The sequence below is a fragment of the Myxocyprinus asiaticus genome, chromosome 21, assembly GCF_019703515.2.
Source record: "Myxocyprinus asiaticus isolate MX2 ecotype Aquarium Trade chromosome 21, UBuf_Myxa_2, whole genome shotgun sequence".
In the NCBI taxonomy this organism is placed as follows: domain Eukaryota; kingdom Metazoa; phylum Chordata; class Actinopteri; order Cypriniformes; family Catostomidae; genus Myxocyprinus; species Myxocyprinus asiaticus.
Genome location: NC_059364.1, coordinates 4,086,213 through 4,106,623, shown reverse-complemented (window position 1 = coordinate 4,106,623; position 20,411 = coordinate 4,086,213). Strand labels below are relative to the sequence as shown.

General features: G+C 38.1%; 1 protein-coding gene across 1 annotated transcript in view; it reads right to left on the bottom strand.

Annotated features, from left to right (window-relative positions):
• The window catches only part of LOC127411959 (potassium channel subfamily K member 12-like), a 51,353-nt gene extending 35,217 nt beyond the window's left edge, over positions 1–16,136 (bottom strand). Inside the window, exon 1 of the mRNA XM_051647927.1 lies at positions 15,797–16,136. Within this exon, the coding sequence (XP_051503887.1) occupies positions 15,797–16,136 (340 nt within the window). The remainder of the gene's footprint in view (positions 1–15,796) is intronic.
• Between the last annotated feature and the right edge of the window lie 4,275 nt (positions 16,137–20,411).

Here is a 20,411-nt window from a genome sequence, read left to right as displayed (position 1 = left end):
TTGACTTGTGTTTTACATTATAAGGGGAGGGGAAGTTATTTTAAACTGCTATGGTATGCTTAAATACACCCTGCAAATGTAACTCCTTCAGAGAAAGACAGAGAAAGACTAAGAAAGCCCCAGCAAGACTGAGGGACGATTGGAAAACCATTTGTATGACACCACTTTTTAAATTGAAATTTTGCTTTCTTTCCTATGTCTGATAACTACAAGATTTAATAAATGTACTTTTCCTTGGTAAATTTAACTGGTGTGACTCCGTGACTTCACAACGGTGAAAAGGTCTAAATTCAGAGTCTTCAACTGCATGTCAACAATTGTCTCACTTGTGTCTATTTTTCATATCTCAGGAGGACCTTTGAGAGAAACATCAGCGACAAAGTTGATATTTAAGTGAAACATACAGTAAGTACCAACTCACTAACCCTAACCCTAACTCAATTAAATCTCACACTGCTAAAAAATTATTTTATTACTGAGTATTTTTGTCTTATTTTTTCAGGAAAATATCAATATCATAACATCCTTAAAAATTACTTGAGAAGCAAAATGACAGAAGATATTAAGTCTTGTTTTTTCAGAGAAATCAGATTTCTCTGTAAACAAAAAAATATCTTGTCATTTTGTATCTCAAGTAAATTTATCTTGTTTTAAAAATGTTTAGATATTTTTGTTAGAAAACAAGACAATATTTGGTTAGGGGCAAAGGGGGACACATTGCCAACTTTACACGTGGTTTTAATATCCACCTAGAATAATCCGTTCACAAGCCAAAACAGACTGCCGTTCACACCTGAAATTAGCATCTCTGGTGACCATTTGTGATCTGATTTTGTCGAAGGTAGGGAAATTGGAGAGAAATATCAGATTTTGTGACTGCACGTCACTTACTACAAGGGCTGCGCAATTAATCGAAAAAATAACCATTACCAAAATAACCAAATAACCAACCAGCTTTCCATTTAAGTCTACTCCTGTTGTGTCAGATGTGTTATTGCAGTGGTTGAGTATTCTAACCAATCCCAGACATGTCTGTTGAGCAATGAAACGGCAATGGCGAATCAGAGACACTTAAATTAGTCTGAAATCCTAACAGTAATGCTAATGCGCAAGTTTTAAACAGTCTGATTGAAAAAAAGCTTGCTTTATGTTTCACCTCTGTTCGCAGTGGCACATGAAAAGTCACCTGAAAAAGAAATCACCTGATACTCAAAAAGAAGCTTTATAACTAAAGTGAAAAGCATGGTCTGAATGATTAATTATCATTAAATCAATCATTTGGAATTATTTTGGATTTGTTACATGTCGCACAGCTCGCTTGCTATTTAGACGGTATATATACTGCAAACGAGCAACGCAACAAAACTAGAGCGCTTCCATTATACTCAACAAAGTGTAGATGCGGTGTAAAGGATCTACTGAGCCAACTAGACAGCTTCATTTATAACGAGAGCAATCACGAGAATGCAGAACTCCATGAACTCAGTGCGAAGCATCAGTGAGCTTGTGCTGAACTGCAGGGCTCAAACAGTGTAAACCTGCAGTGGAGGACAGATTCAGTCATTATAATGAGACTGCTCAATTTTTGTGCTCAATTTAAATAAAAAAATGAATAACAGTTTAATTTTGTCATGCTACTAAGTGGGCCAATGTGAAGTTGATTTACTGATATATAAAACAGCAATAAAGTAATTCAGCTAAACAGTTCTCAGTTCATTTTGGATGTGTTGTCTACATAAAGACATTGATAAAGATATTGTATGAAGTTGAACAAATAAGTATTTAATGTAACTTATTTAATGGACATAAATAATTGCAATTTCAATAAAAGGAAACAATCGACAATGATTTTTGTTACAATCAAGCAGCCCTGCTTACTACATAAACAGTATGTTACTGAATGTTGATGTCAGGTATACCAAAGAGTAGTGGCATACTGATATATTGACCTGGGGTGTGTTCCCTAAAAGCATTGTTAGCCAAACATGGTTGCAAGTTCCATCGTTACCAACATAGTTCAGCGATTTAGTGTTTCCCGAAAACTACAGCTCTTTACCTGTGGTTAGAAGCATAGTTTCTTGTTAGTTTGCTGTGTGGACATCATTAGACTTCGCTGAGGCTTCTATATCTTTCATTCTATATATATTTTTCATTCTGTCCAGACTTTGACAATGTTTACATGCATTTAAGAAAACGCTTTACACCAACGTTTTTCAGAAAGCGGCATTCTGAAACATCATGTAACCGCGAATGCAGCCAATCAAGGGATTAAAGACGGTTAAAGAGAAAGTGCTTTATCATACACGGTTTCTGTCGGATAACACGGCTTTTATGTGTTTACATGAATGCATAAGTGAAGTTCTTATATGTTTTTGAAGAGTGCGCATGTGCATATGTGCTCAAATGCATCGGGGGAACCCCGGAGTCTGATGTAGAGGGAAATCTTACTATTGCAGCGCAATGTATCTTTTGCATTACACAGTGCACAACGCTTTTGTGTCTTCAGCAGCTTTCGCGCATTAATCAGCTTTCTGGTGTACGTGTCATCATTAACGACTGCTCTACATTGTTGAACCAACGATGGATGGCGACATAGTTACTACGGTTTCGGGAAACAGTCGTGACTAGCTAGGTAATTTCTCCAGCGATGCATTTAAATTTCCCTTGTGTCAGTTCCAAAATTTACCAATACATTTGCAAATAGATAGTAAACAATTTTAGTTTTCAAGGTTTTATTTTTTACAGTTTAAGTGAATTTTAGTAAATATTGTATCAAATAAGTGTTTGTTTCATTTCAGAAATTTTGTGTACACCTGATTTGCTATTGTGAAATTGTATTATGTATATCGGCATTTATATCGGCCATCGGCCATCCTGCTCTCTATATATTGGTATCGCATCGGCCATTGAAAAACCCATATCGGTCAACTACTATCGAAGATGTCCTGTGAAGTCTTTAATGTATGCCACGTTTATTTAAGGTCTCTCTGCAGCCCATTAACACCTGCATTATACACCGTCCACTAACTTATCATCAGATCATCGAGATGTGTAAACAAGGTGTAAACAAGGTAATTAAGGCATGGGTCTTTGAAAAGTGCTGATTATCTAAAATAAAGTGGGATGGAAGGTGTTCAACCCAGTTATAATGATTGCTACATCCCGGCTCTAATTATTCTAATAATTTATTAACTGGTATGGTTAATTTATAGAAAAAAAATCATGACATTGATGGTGTGGCATGTTTTAGTTGGTGTTTCCTCAATGAACTGAACAAATGTATGCAAATAGTTTATATGAACCACAAAACGAAGGTTTGTAATCCGAAAACAGTGGCTCTATTAATAGCACATCTGTTTGTGCATTGAACAGATTCTCGGTCGTTAGCATCCGGGTGCTAATTAAGCTTTCCTGTCTGACTGACATGAGTGATGGTTGTTGCTTGCAGAAGCGTCTCCAGAACTCTGCATCAGAGAAATTCTAAGAATTAAGAGCATGTTACTTTCTGTCTGTTTCAGACAAAGTTTCCCCTTGGGCTGAGATGAAGCTATACTGATTACAAGTGCTTAATTTGTGCCAGCACTGTGTCTGAGTCTGATTGTGACTCACTGTGTGTGAAATGGCAGGGGGTTCCGTGAGATGAAGGCGGAAGCGTCTGGGTTGTCCCTAAAAGACTCCCATTATGACAAAGCCGACGCACCTCACAATCTCTGCTATTTTTGAAGCTGGGAGGTGTGCAGAGACTTCACACTGAGATGAAAGGTACTGTAAATGGCGGCTGAGAAGGAAGAATTGCATCAAGCACACCTTATTTTAATATTTGTCGCTTAATGAAGCAGAATTATACTGGCTAGACTGTGTTACCTTTTTGGTAATCTCGCAGAACCAGACTTCGGTCTGCCGGCATAAAGCCTGTTGTACTTTGCTAGCTAATTCTGGCTGAGTTGCCCAGTTAGACAGGAAAGGTCTATCTGACCAACATGTTAATTAACCAACCACAGTTGTTTTTAAGTGACATTTAGGTAAAAAAAAAAAAAAAAATGTAAGTGAAATAGTAGTTACAATAATATACTACACAGGAGAAAATGATCCAAACCTAGCAATATAGAAAGCACCAAAGAAATTAGCAGAATTGAGTGTAGACTTTGTAATGAAAATGTCTGACTAATAAGTACACATTATTTCACAGATTAAACTTAGAAAACAACATGGAATGCACAGTTCTAGAAAGTTTATTGTTTTATTTTCTATTTATAACATGTAACATACTTAAAGCTAAAGTGTGCGACTTTTTCATCATTAAAATACTCTCTCCTATCCCAGCTTAATATTCAGAGACAACTATAAGTAGGCCATTCGTAGGTTGATTTCCTCAAAAACTGTAAACACTGTGTCTCTTTGGAGATATAAAAATTGCTTTGTTTTGAACATTCTGTCTAGCCCGACACAACAGCACCGACTCGACCAATGGGGTGAGTTTGGGGCGGGACTATCTGTTTTGTTTTGTTTTGTTTTGTTTTTTTGTTTTTATCAATGGCAGACGGGGGGAGTGTTCAAAAAAAGCTGTTTGAAAACTGTTTATTTTTGCAATTCTGTTTGTTGCTTTAATTGCATTACATGTTTATTTGATGCTTGCGTGTATTTCTTCAAAGTATAGTATATTTCGAGCAGAAGTGCTTGGCATGGGGCAAAAAGGTGGTGGGAATGGGGATGGGATGTATGCATTTGTGAATCCGGCAGAACGTTTTTGGGAAGGTCCATTCCAAAATGACTCCCAATTTACAAATACAGTACTATGCAAAAGTTTTAGGCAGTTGTGAAAAATTTACTGTGTAGTGAAGATGATTTAAAAAATAATACCATGTATAATTTTTATTTATCCATTAAACTCACACAAGTGCAGTAAACAAAAAAAAAAAAAAAAAAAAAACTACATTCATATTTATTGTGACACCCTGTGCCTTTAAAACAGCACCAATTTTCCTTGGTTCACTTGGACACAGATTTTTTGGATAAGCCATAGTTCTTCAATGTATTTAGGCTGTCTCAATTGCTTCTGTCTCTTCATGTAATGTTTGGAAATCTAAAATGTACAGGTGCATCTCAATAAATTAGAATGTCGTGGAAAAGTTCATTTATTTCAGTAATTCAACTCAAATTGTGAAACTCGTGTATTAAATAAATTCAATGCACACAGACTGAAGTAGTTTAAGTCTTTAGTTCTTTTAATTGTGATGATTTTGGCTCACATTTAACAAAAACCCACCAATTCACTATCTCAAAAAATTAGAATATGGTGACATGCCAATCAGCTAATCAACTCAAAACACCTGCAAAGGTTTCCTGAGCCTTCAAAATGGTCTCTCAGTTTGGTTCACTAGGCTACACAATCATGGGGAAGACTGCTGATCTGACAGTTGTCCAGAAGACAATCATTGACACCCTTCACAAGGAGGGTAAGCCACAAACATTCATTGCCAAAGAAGCTGGCTGTTCACAGAGTGCTGTATCCAAGCATGTTAACAGAAAGTTGAGTGGAAGGAAAAAGTGTGGAAGAAAAAGATGCACAACCAACCGAAAGAACCGCAGCCTTATGAGGATTGTCAAGCAAAATCGATTCAAGAATTTGGGTGAACTTCACAAGGAATGGACTGAGGCTGGGGTCAAGGCATCAAGAGCCACCACACACAGACGTGTCAAGGAATTTGGCTACATTTGTCGTATTCCTCTTGTTAAGCCACTCCTGAACCACAGACAACATCAGAGGCGTCTTACCTGGGCTAAGGAGAAGAAGAACTGGACTGTTGCCCAGTGGTCCAAAGTCCTCTTTTCAGATGAGAGCAAGTTTTGTATTTCATTTGGAAACCAAGGTCCTAGAGTCTGGAGGAAGTGTGGAGAAGCTCATAGCCCAAGTTGCTTGAAGTCCACTGTTAAGTTTCCACAGTCTGTGATGATTTGGGGTGCAATGTCATCTGCTGGTATTGGTCCATTATGTTTTTTGAAAACCAAAGTCACTGCACCCGTTTACCAAGAAATTGGAGCACTTCATACTTCCTTCTGCTGGCTAGCTTTTTAAAGATGCTGATTTCATTTTCCAGCAGGATTTGGCACCTGCCCACACTGCCAAAAGCACCAAAAGTTGGTTAAATGACCATGGTGTTGGTGTGCTTGACTGGCCAGCAAACTCACCAGACCTGAACCCCATAGAGAATCTATGGGGTATTGTCAAGAGGAAAATGAGAAACAAGAGACCAAAAAATGCAGATGAGCTGAAGGCCACTGTCAAAGAAACCTGGGCTTCCATACCACCTCAGCAGTGCCACAAAATGATCACCTCCATGCCACGCCGAATTGAGGCAGTAATTAAAGCAAAAGGAGCCCCTACCAAGTATTGAGTACATATACAGTAAATGAACATACTTTCCAGAAGGCCAACAATTCACTAAAAATGTTTTTTTATTGGTCTTATGATGTATTCTAATTTTTTGAGATAGTGAATTGGTGGGTTTTTGTTAAATGTGAGCCAAAATCATCACAATTAAAAGAACCAAAGACTTAAACTACTTCAGTCTGTGTGCACTGAATTTATTTAATACACGAGTTTCACAATTTGAGTTGAATTACTGAAATAAATGAACTTTTCCACGACATTCTAATTTATTGAGATGCACCTGTATATTTCTTATTGACACACTAAAGCAGAAGATACAAAATAACATTGTTAAGACAAATGTTCTAATGTGCCTAAGCTTTTGCACAGTATCGTATGCTAGCATTTCATGAATGAGGGCCCGCAAGTTGCATAAAGCCAGCCAGTCTGAGCTGGAACACTTTTGCCTTGTTGTGTACAATATGCATTCAGTGCATATTGACAGTAAGTGAATGGATGTTGCAAATAAGGATTTATGTGGAAACATAACATTCTATACTATCCATAAATCTTTTAGAGTGTTCTGAGTCTGAATAAAACTATAAAACAATATATGCACACACATACACACCAAATTCTGGTTTCTGAGGGTAAAGGAAAGTGCAATCTATGAGAGATAAGCCCCAGAGAAAAGCCTAGGCGCAACCTGGTTTTCACAGCCACACCAATCCATATCTGCACTTCCTCTAGTGCACGCAATCATTCTGCTCTCTAATGAAGCCCCTTTGCTTCAGTTTTTCAATTACGAAAGCAGCCACTGGGAATCAACAGCACCTGGGAGGGGGTTCATCTGCGTGAAGGAGTGGATGCTTTCACACTTGGAGAGTTTAGAGTTCGATTCCTGCCAATGCAGGTCTCTTTCACATTATATTATGTACAGTAGATCTGAACCATGGTACGCTGCATCATCAATGTCAACACCACAAAGAGTGCTAGCAGCAGCTGTTTACTAATATAGAAGATGCCAGCTTCACTGTGTTATTAGGATTTACCAACCAAAACTTGACACACACAGAATGATAACTCACTGGAAACAAGCAACTATGAGAAATTAATTAGTGAATGAATGAATAAGTGTGACCAGGAGCATGCAAAGATGCAAAATTTATATGCAAGTTAGACTGTATTGCATTCACAATAATTGACCCATCGCTAAGCCACACCTTAAAAGTGTCACTGACCAGTCTTATTTTAGCAACTGTTGCTGTCCCGTTATTTTCATCTGACAAGCCTTTACTTTTTCTAATGAGAGTCTATGGGAGTCATGTGTGTGAGTAGTTTTAACCATCCTATTGTGTTTGGGTAGTTTGTGACCTGCAGGTAAATAACAATTTTTAAATACCACATAGTTTTTAATACGGGAACCAAACTTTGTGACTTTGTTAAGACTATCAAAATACAATTTTGTTGTTTTTTTTTTTAGATTTTTTAATTAAATTGTTTTAGAGGTATAACCATTTTAAAAAATTGTTTTTACATCTTTTGTGTTTGCAGGTCAATTTTAACCCGGATATCAATTGTGGCTTTACACATGATATTATGTGTACATCTATGAATTACATTTTGTCTTATAAACACTTCATTTACATTTTGACTCTTTCCTATACTCACTCACACACTTTTTTTTATCTTTCACTGGGACTGCATCTTGTTTACCTGCACACACACACACACACACACACACACACACACATACAGACACACATACACATTCATGTACAAAACACACATGACAGATGTAACAAACATAACCATTAAACTAAATCAAAGGTACTACTGTGTAAAGGGGGTGTGACGAGAGCAAAAAATTCATGCACACTTCAGTCTAAATTGGGCTTGAAAGAGGAAACTGTCCACATTTTACTCTGCAGTCATCTGATGCAGAACCAGCTTACATCATACTCACACATCAACATTGAACAGTTCATGCAAGTTAATAGAATAGATTTTGCTTTAAAACTTAGTAAAGTATTAATGTTGTATACTTGAGTTGTACAGCTGTTTAATGAAGTTAGTACATTGGTTTCATAACTTTTAACCACCTAGTTGTATTGAGCAGTAGGAAATCCATTCAAATTATTAGTAAATATCTAATTAGATGTTAATATAAATTATATATAATGTTATATTTATATAAAACTTCCCAGAAATGTTGATAAAAAGATGTGCTCTACTTTAATTAAAAAATGACAAATCATTGGTAGTAAAATCAGCTGATAAGGGTGGATCAATAGTTGTGATGGATTCGAATTACTATGACCAAAAAAATGTATAGACAATGGAAGAATTCTTCTTTTTATGCTAAATTAACTTTTGACCCAACAATCTCATTCAAAAGAGAGATCCATTAAGTGTTATTGTATTTTTTCGAAAGGGGAGACATCGCTGAGAACGAACTTCAATTTTTGAAAGTCGATTTCCCAATAACCCCAGTGATATACACATTACCTAAGATACACAAAGACTTTTTAAAACCACCAGGGAGACCTACTGTATTATAGCAAGAATGGGTTCTCTTACTGAAGAAATATCTACTTTCATTGACTCTTTTTTTAAAACCTTACGTTAAGATCCTTCCTTCATTTGTGCAAGACTCTATGGACATGATTAAGATATTACAGTCTGTAAAACTCCCTAGCAATGACATCTTACTTGCCACTTTAGATGTTGAGTCACTGTATACCAATATTCCAAATGATGGTGGCATTGATGCTATTGATTTTTATCTACATGACTGTTTTTCTAATAAAACTCTTGGTATTGTCTGTATAAAGAAACTTGCTAAACTTGTACTTACAAAAAAAAAAAAAAAAACTTTATGTATCCAGCGTAGATACATTGATGACATTTTCCTCTTATGGACTGCTACTGAAAATTAGCTTCTTGAATTTCAGCAACTGCTTCACTCTAATAGTAAACATCTTAAATTTACCATCAATTACAATCATTTTCAGGTAAGTTTTCTTGACCTCCTCATTATAAAGAATGGGGAGAGATTAGTAACAGATCTTTTTAGAAAACTGTGACAAGGAGGAGGGCGTGGCCATGCCGTGATGATCAGCTGATCAGCGGGAGAGCGAGATAAAGGGGAGCTGGAGGTGCCAGTTCGAGAGAGAGAGAGAGAGACGCACGTGGCCGTGTTGCATGTGTGTCTGTGTTTATGTTTGTTTTAAGTTAAGTTTGACTTTAAAACTTATGTTTACTGTTCAGCCAGTTCCCACCTGCTCCTTGCCTATCCTTGAACCGTTACAGTGGTGCCAAAACCCGGGAAGGAGGAGGGATGCGGAGTCCTCGCCACTGCCATCCGCCAGGGGAGCAGCCGCGGCTGTCTGCCTGGGGACGGAGGGGTCACTGCCGGCCGCCGAGAGCCGGAGGAACCGCTGCCGTCTGCCGAAGAAGGGGAGGAGAGGTTCCATCCGCCAGGGGCTGGAGGACTCACTGGCGTCCACCGGGGAAGGAGCGAGCTGGCATCCGCCAAAGGGCGGAGGAGCGGTTGAGGACCAGGCAACAGCGCATCCGGGAGCCAGCGAGCAAGTTCTTCTCTCTCTCTCTCCTCTCTCTCTCTCTCTCTCTCTCTCTCTCTCTCTCTCTGTGTCTCCGCTCATCCTTTCCCTCTCCCCACGCCTCCCCTCGTCTCTCCCCCAGGTTCACAGGAGGCAGGGTGGACCACCGGCTGACAGAACGGCTGGAAGGGCAGCGTCTCCCCTTCAGAGATGGGGGGGGGAATTGGTCAGCCTGGTGGCGCCCCGGCCTGAATCGGGAGGGGGAGGAGTGTGATTAGGAGGAGGGCGTGGCCGGGCCGTGATGACACACTGTCGGCGCTGAATGAGCTGATCAGTGGGAGAGCAAGATAAAGGGGAGCCGGAGGCGAATGTTTGAGAGAGAGAGAGAGACGCACGCGGCCGCATTGCATATGTGTCTGTGTTGGTTTATGTTTGTTTTAAGTTAAGTTTGACATTAAAACTTATGTTTACTGTTCAGCCAGTTCCCACCTCCTCCTTGCCCATCTTTACCAAAACCTACTGATAAAAACACAATTTTACATGGTCATACTTTTCACCCTACCCATTTAAAGAGAAGTCTTCCGATTAGTCAATTCAGTAGGATACGTCACATTTGTAGTTCTGAAGAAATGTAAAAAACAATGTATTATTTGACCCATAGGTTTCAGGAAAAAGTTTATGCACATAGCTGGATGGAAAAGACTTCTGCTCTTTTTGAAAATACAGATTAAAATGAATGCCTCAGTAGAAAACGTCTTGAGTCTAAAAATAATCGCTTGTTCTGTATAATTCAATATTCTCCTTTAGGTAAAGAATTTGAACAAATTGTATGAAAACACTGGCATATTCTCAGATCTGATCCTGGAATTAATCATTTCTTTAAGGATCCTCCATGAATAGTATACAAGCGTGGGCCCAATATACGACAGTTTGTTGTTAGGGCTGACCAATCTCCTGAAAGTCCGGTACATTCGTTTCTCTCTGTCCCTGATGGCAACAATAGATGTGGACAATGTGCCTAATGTAACTTCACAACAAAATGTCATTTTTTTAGACATCCTCATTCGGGAAAACAGCTACCAAAACAACTCATTTCATGTACTACCAAAAATGTCATTTATATGATAAAGTGTCCGTGTGGTTTGGCTTACATTGGAAAAACTGAGTTTAAAAACAGGTATTGCTGAGCATAGAAGCAACATTCGACTAAATGATAAAAAATTAAAAAAACATTGCTGTTCACTTGAATCAATTCAAGCATAATTTGTCTACTCATCGATACACAGGGATTGAACAGGTCAAGATATCTAGAAACTCCTCTTACAGAGAGAGTCGTTTTATATACATATATATACATATATACACTCAATACCCTCTGTCCAAAAGGGCTTAATTAAGATTTTGATTTAAAACATTTTCTGTGAATTTTTTTTTTTTGTATGTTTTACTTGCTTGAATATCATGAATTGTGAACCTGTGTGGAATGTAATTTGCTCAAGTGCCATGAAATGTTTGGCTATCATATGTTTGCTTGTTTTCGTTATTGGTTTATACTTAATTTGCTTGAATATTATTAATCTATTTATAATGTTAATTGTTAAGTTTCATTTGCCTTTGTAATGCATTATTGATGCTGTGATATTAGTTTTTTAGGATTGGTATTACTAGTGATGTTGTATGATCTCTTTTGTAGGTCACTGTTTATTGTTTTAGATAGGATAATTGACTTTTTGCATGTCTTCATTGGATAATTGTTCACCTGAATTTTAACACCTTTTCAAGCAGACTATGTTGAAGTTAAAACTATTTTCACACCAACCAAATAAAACTCGGGTTCGCACCAATTGCTCTAGTGTGAAAGCGCCCTTATAGCTGTAAGAACTACAAAGTGCATGGCTATTGATTATTCACCGCAGATGGAAAGTGTAAAACAGGAGCCAGTCTGTAGGAGCAAATACATACTGTACAGTAACGAAAGGGCTGTCTCGGAGGGATACTTGCTCTTTAGTGACCTATTACAGGGTAAATGTTATCCAGGACATGTGGGCATCAGCACATTTGGCTTTTGGGACATGAACCCTACAGCAAACTGCCAGCCTGAGGGTTGGTCCTGAATGCAAAAGTCCAGCAGGGAGTTGGCTTGGACGCTCTTCTCCTCCCAGCCTCCCAGTGAACACTACAGGGTGTGTATTGGTCTATCTAGCATGCTGAGGAAATGCCAATGGAAAAAGTTAAATCTCTGCTGAAAACAAGGAAATGTTTTCTCAGCAAGGCAAAAAAGCGATGAGAGTACTATGAAAGGTCATAAGGTCAACCAAGGTGCCAAAAGCTGTTGCTGCTAAAAAAAAAACAAACACTACTTTTTTGCCGCTGTATTATTATGCATTTATGCCTTCTTTTAGTTGGAAATGATATTAAATAAAGTGTTACAAAAGCAAAAAGCTGTACGAGACAAACCTAAATGTCTTTCTCTTTTTAATACAGACATGAATAGACACAGAATGAGTTTTATATTGATCTTTAGGGTTGCTGGAAGGAATATCTTTTATGCGTAGGCTTTCAAGCTTTGTAAATCAGAGACAAAAGAAACATTTGCACACAGAAACAAAAAAGCATGAATCACACTCTTAAAGCAATACTTTACCCAAATGTATTATGCTTGCCCTCATGTTGTTCCAAACCTGTATAACTTTAAGGAATGTTCCAGGTTCAATACAAGTTAAGCTCAGTCGACAGCATTTGTGGCATAATGTTAATAACCACAAAAAATATTTTCAATTCATCCCTAGTTTATTTAAAAAAATATGCAAAAACCGTGTTTACAGTGAGGTACTTAATATGGAAGTGAATAGGGCCAGTTCATATACATGAAAATACATGGAAACATTATACGTATTAACATGATTTAATGTGTTAAAATTGCTCACTTACCTGAACAATGTAAGTTATATCCAATAATACAACTTTGTTGTCATGACAACACAATGCTGGTTAAACCGGTAAGCAATTTTATCACAATAAAATCATGTAGAACAGAGATTTTATCACACTTAAAGCATGTAAACACATCTATTGTTTATGTCTTGTGGCTATACTTTTGAAACGATGTGTGTTTTATAGTTTATAGATTGGCCCAGTTCACTTCCATTGTAAGTGCCTCACTGTAACCACAATTTGTATTTTATTTTTATAAGTGAGGGACGAGTCGAAAATATTTCCAGTGGTAATCAAATGTTATCGATTGAGCTTAACTTGTATTGAATATGGAACATTTCTGTAAAAGGATATATTTTGATATTGAGTGTTCAACAGAAACTGAACGAAATTTGTTACCCTGTAAAGGTCGTTATTTACTGAAAATCTTCAATAGCTTCTCTGCTTGTACTTCCACATATTCGAACTTGGCACGTCATGATTGATTATGAACCAATGGCATTTGGCTTCATGACGCAATAAGTAGTAGTTTAAATATGTGCAAATGAGATACGGCAGAGTGCTATGAGGGAGGGAATGTTTAATTTTTTGGTTGAAAATTTAATTTTGGTCTGTTGCACATACAAATACTGTAGGTCTGGGTGTCGTGGACAACCTCACGAAACACTATATCACGATACATATATCACGATTCAATATTTCACGATACATCAAGATTTCATTATTGGATCACGATTGAAACTGCACCAAATGCGAGACTCCGTGTCGGTGAGAGAAAAAGTGAATCATGCAGGTTTGGTTTCAGTTTCTCTCATGCATCGCAAAAATGGTTAAATTTTATATATGGCCATACAGCATATGAAACAGCATACAGCATACGAAAACATACAAATATTTTTGCAGAACGTAACTGAAAATGGGAACTAAATCCCTTTCGATTGTTCCGGAGTTTAAACATTATTTTTAAATGTTATTGACTGGTTAATTTTGTTCCAATAATTTTTTTTTTTAGGAAATTCTAATGGTTTATCACAGTACACATCTGAAGGAAACCACTAGTTAAAAAACGAATGTCAAAAAAATTATAATAATTTGGCCTGCAAAAGGTGACGTTTATTCCAAACGCACCCACACAAAGTGTGCATGCTACAGGAGAGAGAGATTTAGGCTATTCGTTGATTTATTCGTTAATATTGAAATATTTGAAAATTTGGGGGGATTTATTTAATATTAACAATACATTTATTGGTGTGCTGAGTGACTCCAGCCAGGTCTCCTAAGCAACCAAATTGGCCTGGTTGCTAGGGAGGGTAGAGTTACATGGGGTAACCACTTTGTGGTCGCTATAATTTGGCTTGCTCTCGGTGGGGCGTGTGGTGAGTTGTGCGTGGATGCCACGGAGAACAGTGTAAAGCCTCCACACGCGCTATGTCTCCACAGTAACGCGCTCAACAAGCCATGTGATAAAATGCGCTTTGATGGTCTCAGACGCGGAGGCAACTGAGATTCGTCCTCCGCCACCCGGATTGAGGCGAGTCACTGCGCCACCACGAGGACTTAGAGTGCACTGGGAATTGGGCATGCCAAATTGGGGAGAAAAAGGGAAGAAAATAAATAAAATTAAAAAAAGAATACATTTATTGAAAAGAAGTAACTTTATATAGGCTTCTGTAGGCTATGCTTGTTATGATTCCTATCCTGATTCCCCCACATGGGAAAAAAATGAATCGTTTATTTTCGCTTATTTTGAGCTTGTTTTTCCAAAACAGGTGTCTTGTTTCTCTTGTGAGATCTGGCAACAATGCAACTGGAATATATCCCACTTTTAGCAAACTAACCAGTTACCATTTGGAAAGGAGGCTGCGGAACGCCGGAACCGGAACGAAAAAATACAGTTTCTGCTCATAACTAACCGAAATGAAAACATTTAGGTTTTGGTCCCTGATATGAACAAATACTGTATATAAAATTATATTTCATATCTTTGAGCATCTATTCAAATTCTACTAGTATTTGGGAAAATATGTTACATATGTGAAACGTCCATTTTTGTAGTATTTTGAAATACATATACAGGCAAGTTGCATATATGTACAGAGTTGTGACTTGTTTATCAGTCAAAGCCATAGATGAACATACTGTATATTTCACATACGTGTTTTGCATATATTGCCATCTCAGACTTTCATATTGCATCTGAATAAAAAATTCTTTACAGTACATTTTCTGGTCCTTCGCTATTGAAATGTTGGACATGATATGAAAACACAAAGTATCAGGGGTGTGAATCTTTGGGTTGAAAGCGAATCTATTCGATTCATGATTCATAGGTTTTCGATTGGATTCAAATACTTTTTGCAAATTCAGAACGATTCAGTTAGACTCAATTAAATTGCACATATGTAACTAATTAAATATTTATATATTTTAAAATATTGTACACTGTTTTGTCGAATCGTGATTCATTAAATTTTTAGCATTTTAAATCGATTATTGACCAACACTAACGATTCACGATTTAAAGATCATATTTCAAGATCGATGGAGTGAGTCGTTACACCCCTACAAAGTATCGATACAAGATTGAAAATATCGATACAGTATCATGAGAAAAAGTACCACGATGTATTGATATTTCACTGTATCGGTTAAAAGCTGTCATGTTGCTTCAGAAAACTTGAACACAGCACACAATTGGTATGGACTACCTTTTTGGTTCTTTTATAGTGCTTTTTGCCATTTGTTTTAGCTTGACATTACTCCATTCACTTATATGGAAAAGAGCAGTATATATTTTCTCCAAAAACAGAATTTAACAGAACTATTTTTCAAATAGTTTAGCCAAAGTAGAGGACAAACTCATTTATACTAATACATAACATGGGAGAGAATCACAAGAAAATGAAAAAGTATGCATATAGTAACTTACCTATAGTGGACACCACTGTCCCGACAAAATAAAACGCCCCTGTCAAATCCCATCTTGGTCGAAGAGCATCGACCCGAACTCCAGCAGCGATCGCAGCCTCATACTCTTTCAGAAAGGCGCTCAGATCCTCCAAGCTGATATTGAACGTGTCGCTAAAGTTCACGAGTGTCCGGTTCCAGCGCCCGTGGGCTCGCAACTCGGACGGCCTCTCGATGGCGGAAAACACCGCAGCGCCGCACAGCAGGTACACGATGATGAGCACGGCGAGCAGCAGAAAGCGGCCATTGTCTTCGTTAATGTGAAGGGAGCGGCAGCCCTGCAGTCGCTGCGCCGGCATCATCCAGATTTCAGCACCACCAGCGCAGTGGACAGCGACCAATGAAATGACATGGATCACTATGGAGCTGCTGTTTCAGGACACTCCAACACACCGCAAGTTCCTAAGATATTGCATAATGTTGATCAAACAAGCTTGAATAAGTTCAAGATAAGTTTTAGTGCACAAAACGCCAGACGCTCAAATGCATTACAACCAAACACCACTTGTGGATGTACTTTAGTGAATTTAGTTGTTTTGATTTTTTTATATAACTGGACTCACCCTCGTGGTCAGTACAGTAGTGCTCCATCCAGGGTACCCCATGGATTCTTTATCCATATAAATCCACCTATACAGTGTTCGATTGCAGCTTAAAACCCGTTACTCAGCCAAATGTGAATTTCCATGCGTGTAAAGACTCCTGGTCGTGTTTCATTGGAAGGATGTAGCACTGTGAGGAGCCACTTGTCCTTCTGGTTTTCCATGATGCGGGTGAAGCATCCAGCTCATCCTTTGGGTCGCGGCGCAAAATCGCTCGCCCCGTGGATTACATTACTAATTTTCGCTGCCGATGAAAAATACAGCGGGGTAAATGCATATACATACATTTAGCGAGCGTATCAGGGTATTTCTTTACTTTTGCAAGTCAGATCTCCAGTTTATGGCATTAAACGCTGTGGGATGTTTGATGCCCGCAGTCCTAATGAGGCATCTGGTTGGGAGCATCAGATCCGTGCGCGCTTGGGTATTACTGTACATTTTCACTAGAGTAATAGCCTGCGTGTTTTTAACAAAGTTAAACATAGTCTGTAGCTTTAGAGTAAGTCACATTATACTACATTACTTTTGACAAATCTGCCTTATTTTCAGGGGAGTAGATTCCATGGGGGATGGGGGGGGGGGGGGGGGGTACCCCAATAATCAAAACAAGTACAACCCCATCCAATATTTATGCCATGATCAATGGAAACAAGTAAATGCATCACGCTTCAAAAGGTGATGTTAGGCAGAATGTTCATGCTGCACTTTTCCAGCATCCGTCCCCATTCACTTTCATTGTATGGAAAAGAACAGTCATATATTCTGCTAAACTGCTCCTTTTGTGTCCTAACAAGAAAGCTACATGGCAGCTGTTTGCTGATGTTGAAACAGCACCTGACAGAAAAAACATCGAGACCCATCCTAATTTTATTCCTCAAATACATGAATAAAATAAAAAATGATGTTCTTGCATTGCAAATTAAACCATGTATTATATTTCAATTCCTAAAAAACAGAAACAGCATTCGCAACTCTTTCATAAAGTGATAAAACAGGATATTCAACAAGAAAAAAAATGGAGGGTGGGAGTTGGTTTCATGAAAAGAGGGTGTTACATATAGAGGTCGACTGATAGTGGATATCGCCGATACTGATAAGTAAGGTGGGGGAAAAGGCATATAGCTGATTAATAAGAAGAAAAAAAATTTGATTTCTAGAATGATAAAAAAAAGTTTCTTAATCTTTCCAGATACAGATACCAGAACAGATACTGAGGATACAAGAGTCCAAAATAAATACAATTCCAAAAGCAGTTTATTGTACAACCAAAATTTCAATAATAACCAGAAAAATGTGTTGCATTGAGTGAGATTTTTAACTATAAACAAGCCTAAAACACACAGGGACTCTTATTTTGTAATGACAGAGCCTTGGCCACGTTACAATGCTCTATATGTAAGTATATACACCAAATGAATCTTTTTATAGCCAATATATTCACCAGATGAAGAGTTTTGTATATATAAATATTTCACCAGATGGGGTTTATTGATGAGGAATAATAAAAAAAAAAATAAACTATTGCCATAGATTTTTTCTGATAACCAATAGGTCCAAAAAGCAACTATCGGCACCGATTAATCGGTAAAACAGATATATATCGGTCCACATCCAGTTACATACTAGAATGGCATCAAGTGGTCATGGGGGTTGACATCAGCCAAACAGGACTGTCATTTGAGAGGCGGAGCAAGTTATTACATTTTGATGAAGAATTACAAAGATGTATTTTTTCTTTGAAATAAAGTGCATCAGAGAGAAAGAAAATTAAGAAGAAAGAAAATAGGGTCGATTCTGATTCCATGTTGACTTATACTCTTTTGATTTTACTCTCTGAGCTTAATTTACACACCAAAGCTAATTTTTACTTGCATTTGGCACATGACGAGAGTTCGTTTTTGGATGCTGCCTACATGCCATCAAATTGTCATGCATATATATTTCAAAATGGTTGGGAATAAATTGAGAATGCACATAAAACATCAGGGATTTAGCTAATGATAAAATCACTCTGTCTCTCCTTCGACTCTATTGATGATGCTTAGGCAGCACAGGAAGAAAGCAAATTATTGCATCTATCACTAACTTGTCAAGATTCACCCTGAAAAGTTGCTCTTTATAATTACCCAAGAGATTAACTGGCGGTGCGTCTCAGGGGCCTGACAGTGTGTGAGGGAGCGGAGTTAGACCCAAAGAGCAGTAGACATTGGGGATTTCCTTCGATCGTGCGTCATTCTGTTGAGAACTGAGCCAGAGTCAGCTGTATAATGGAGAAAGATGCAGAAACAGTTAATTTGCTTGTCATTTGTATCAGCACACACACACACACACACACACACACACAAACACCTTTATCAACTGACTGCAATTGCAGCTGCTGAGAAGAACTTTTTTACATAATGTTCTCTCTTGTAAATGTAAACGAGGGTAAATATCAACATTATCGTATATTGGGCCTGGGTAGCTCATCGAGTATTGATGCTGACTACCACCCTGGAGTCGCAAGTTTAAATCCAGGGAGTGCTGAGTGACTCCAGTCAGGTCTCCTAAGCAACCAAATTGGCCCGGTTGCTAGGGAGGGTAGAGTCACATGGGGTAACCTCCTCGTGGTCGCGATTAGGGGTTCTCGCTCTCAATGGGCGCATGGTAAGTTGTGTGTGGATCGCGGAGAGTAGCATGAGCCTCCAATGCTATGATTCTCCACAGTGTCATGCACAATGAGCCACGTGATAAGATGCACGGATTGACATCTCAGAAGCGGAGGCAACTGAGACTTGTCCTTCACCACCCGGACTGAGGTGAGTAACCGCGCCAACACGAGGACCTACTAAGTAGTGGGAATTGGGCATTCCAAATTGGGAGAAAAGGGGATCAAATAAATAAATAAATAAACATTATCATATATTGTATGTCTAAAGGATTGAAGTCTGTCGTGTAAAACATGAGCTCATTGATGTCATTAAATCAGTCTGCTTTTTTATTCCAACCATTACTCCTGGTAGGAGTCTTCCGTAAATATTTAGTTTATACATAGGATTACGTTCTACCTAAGTTTAATGGTGCAACGCTCAAATATTTATTAGTGCATGAATTGTGACTTAGTGCCCAAGTTGTAACTTACGCATAGTTGGTGCAACCGGCCCCAGTCCACTAATTTAATTGGACAAGCAGCATTTCCAAAGTGCTGATATTTCCTATAACGTTTGACTGTGTATTACAAAATATTCCAATGCTTGGCTGATATTCCAACCTTAGAGGTTGGCTACTTTTGGAACCATTTCCTCTGGTGTATCAAACATAAACATAGTAACTGGCCATATTGTGTCTGCAATGTCAGTTATTTAGTATTAACATCTTGATTATAGACTGTTGAATACAAGCAATATCACACTTGCAAAACACAACTGTGCAGGTATTCAATATAGCATTCTTGCTCATTTGATATTTCTTTATATATGATAATGTAGTGTAATGGCAAACAAAGCTTTCATTTTCAACAGTAAACACCCACGAAATTATCCACGAATGAGGAAGCCAACTCATTATCTCGTGAATCATGACAAGTAACACACTGTAATCTAATTTCAAGATTTGGCAGAAATCCATTGTCAATTCTTTCCTGTTTGTGGGTCCTCATTTTCTCTGTGAGAAAGCTGCCCTCAGAGGATCCAATTAAACTGACCTTTGACCATCTTACTATCAATAAAAGATAAGTAGGGGACAAAAGCATGATGACATTCCTTTTGGAGAGATATAGAGCGGTCAGATTCATCTAATGTAAAACACAGCTCTTATAGCTCAGGATGATCTTGTCTGGAAAATGGTGGGATTCACACCAATTTGGTAGATCAGAGCTGATATCTTGTTTCACAGTGATTCAGCACTGACAGTTTCTGGTGACATAAAAAATGGATTAATTTGGTGACTTGGGCTTCGTTTTTAGACTTCAAGAGTTCATGATACGTGAGCGATCTA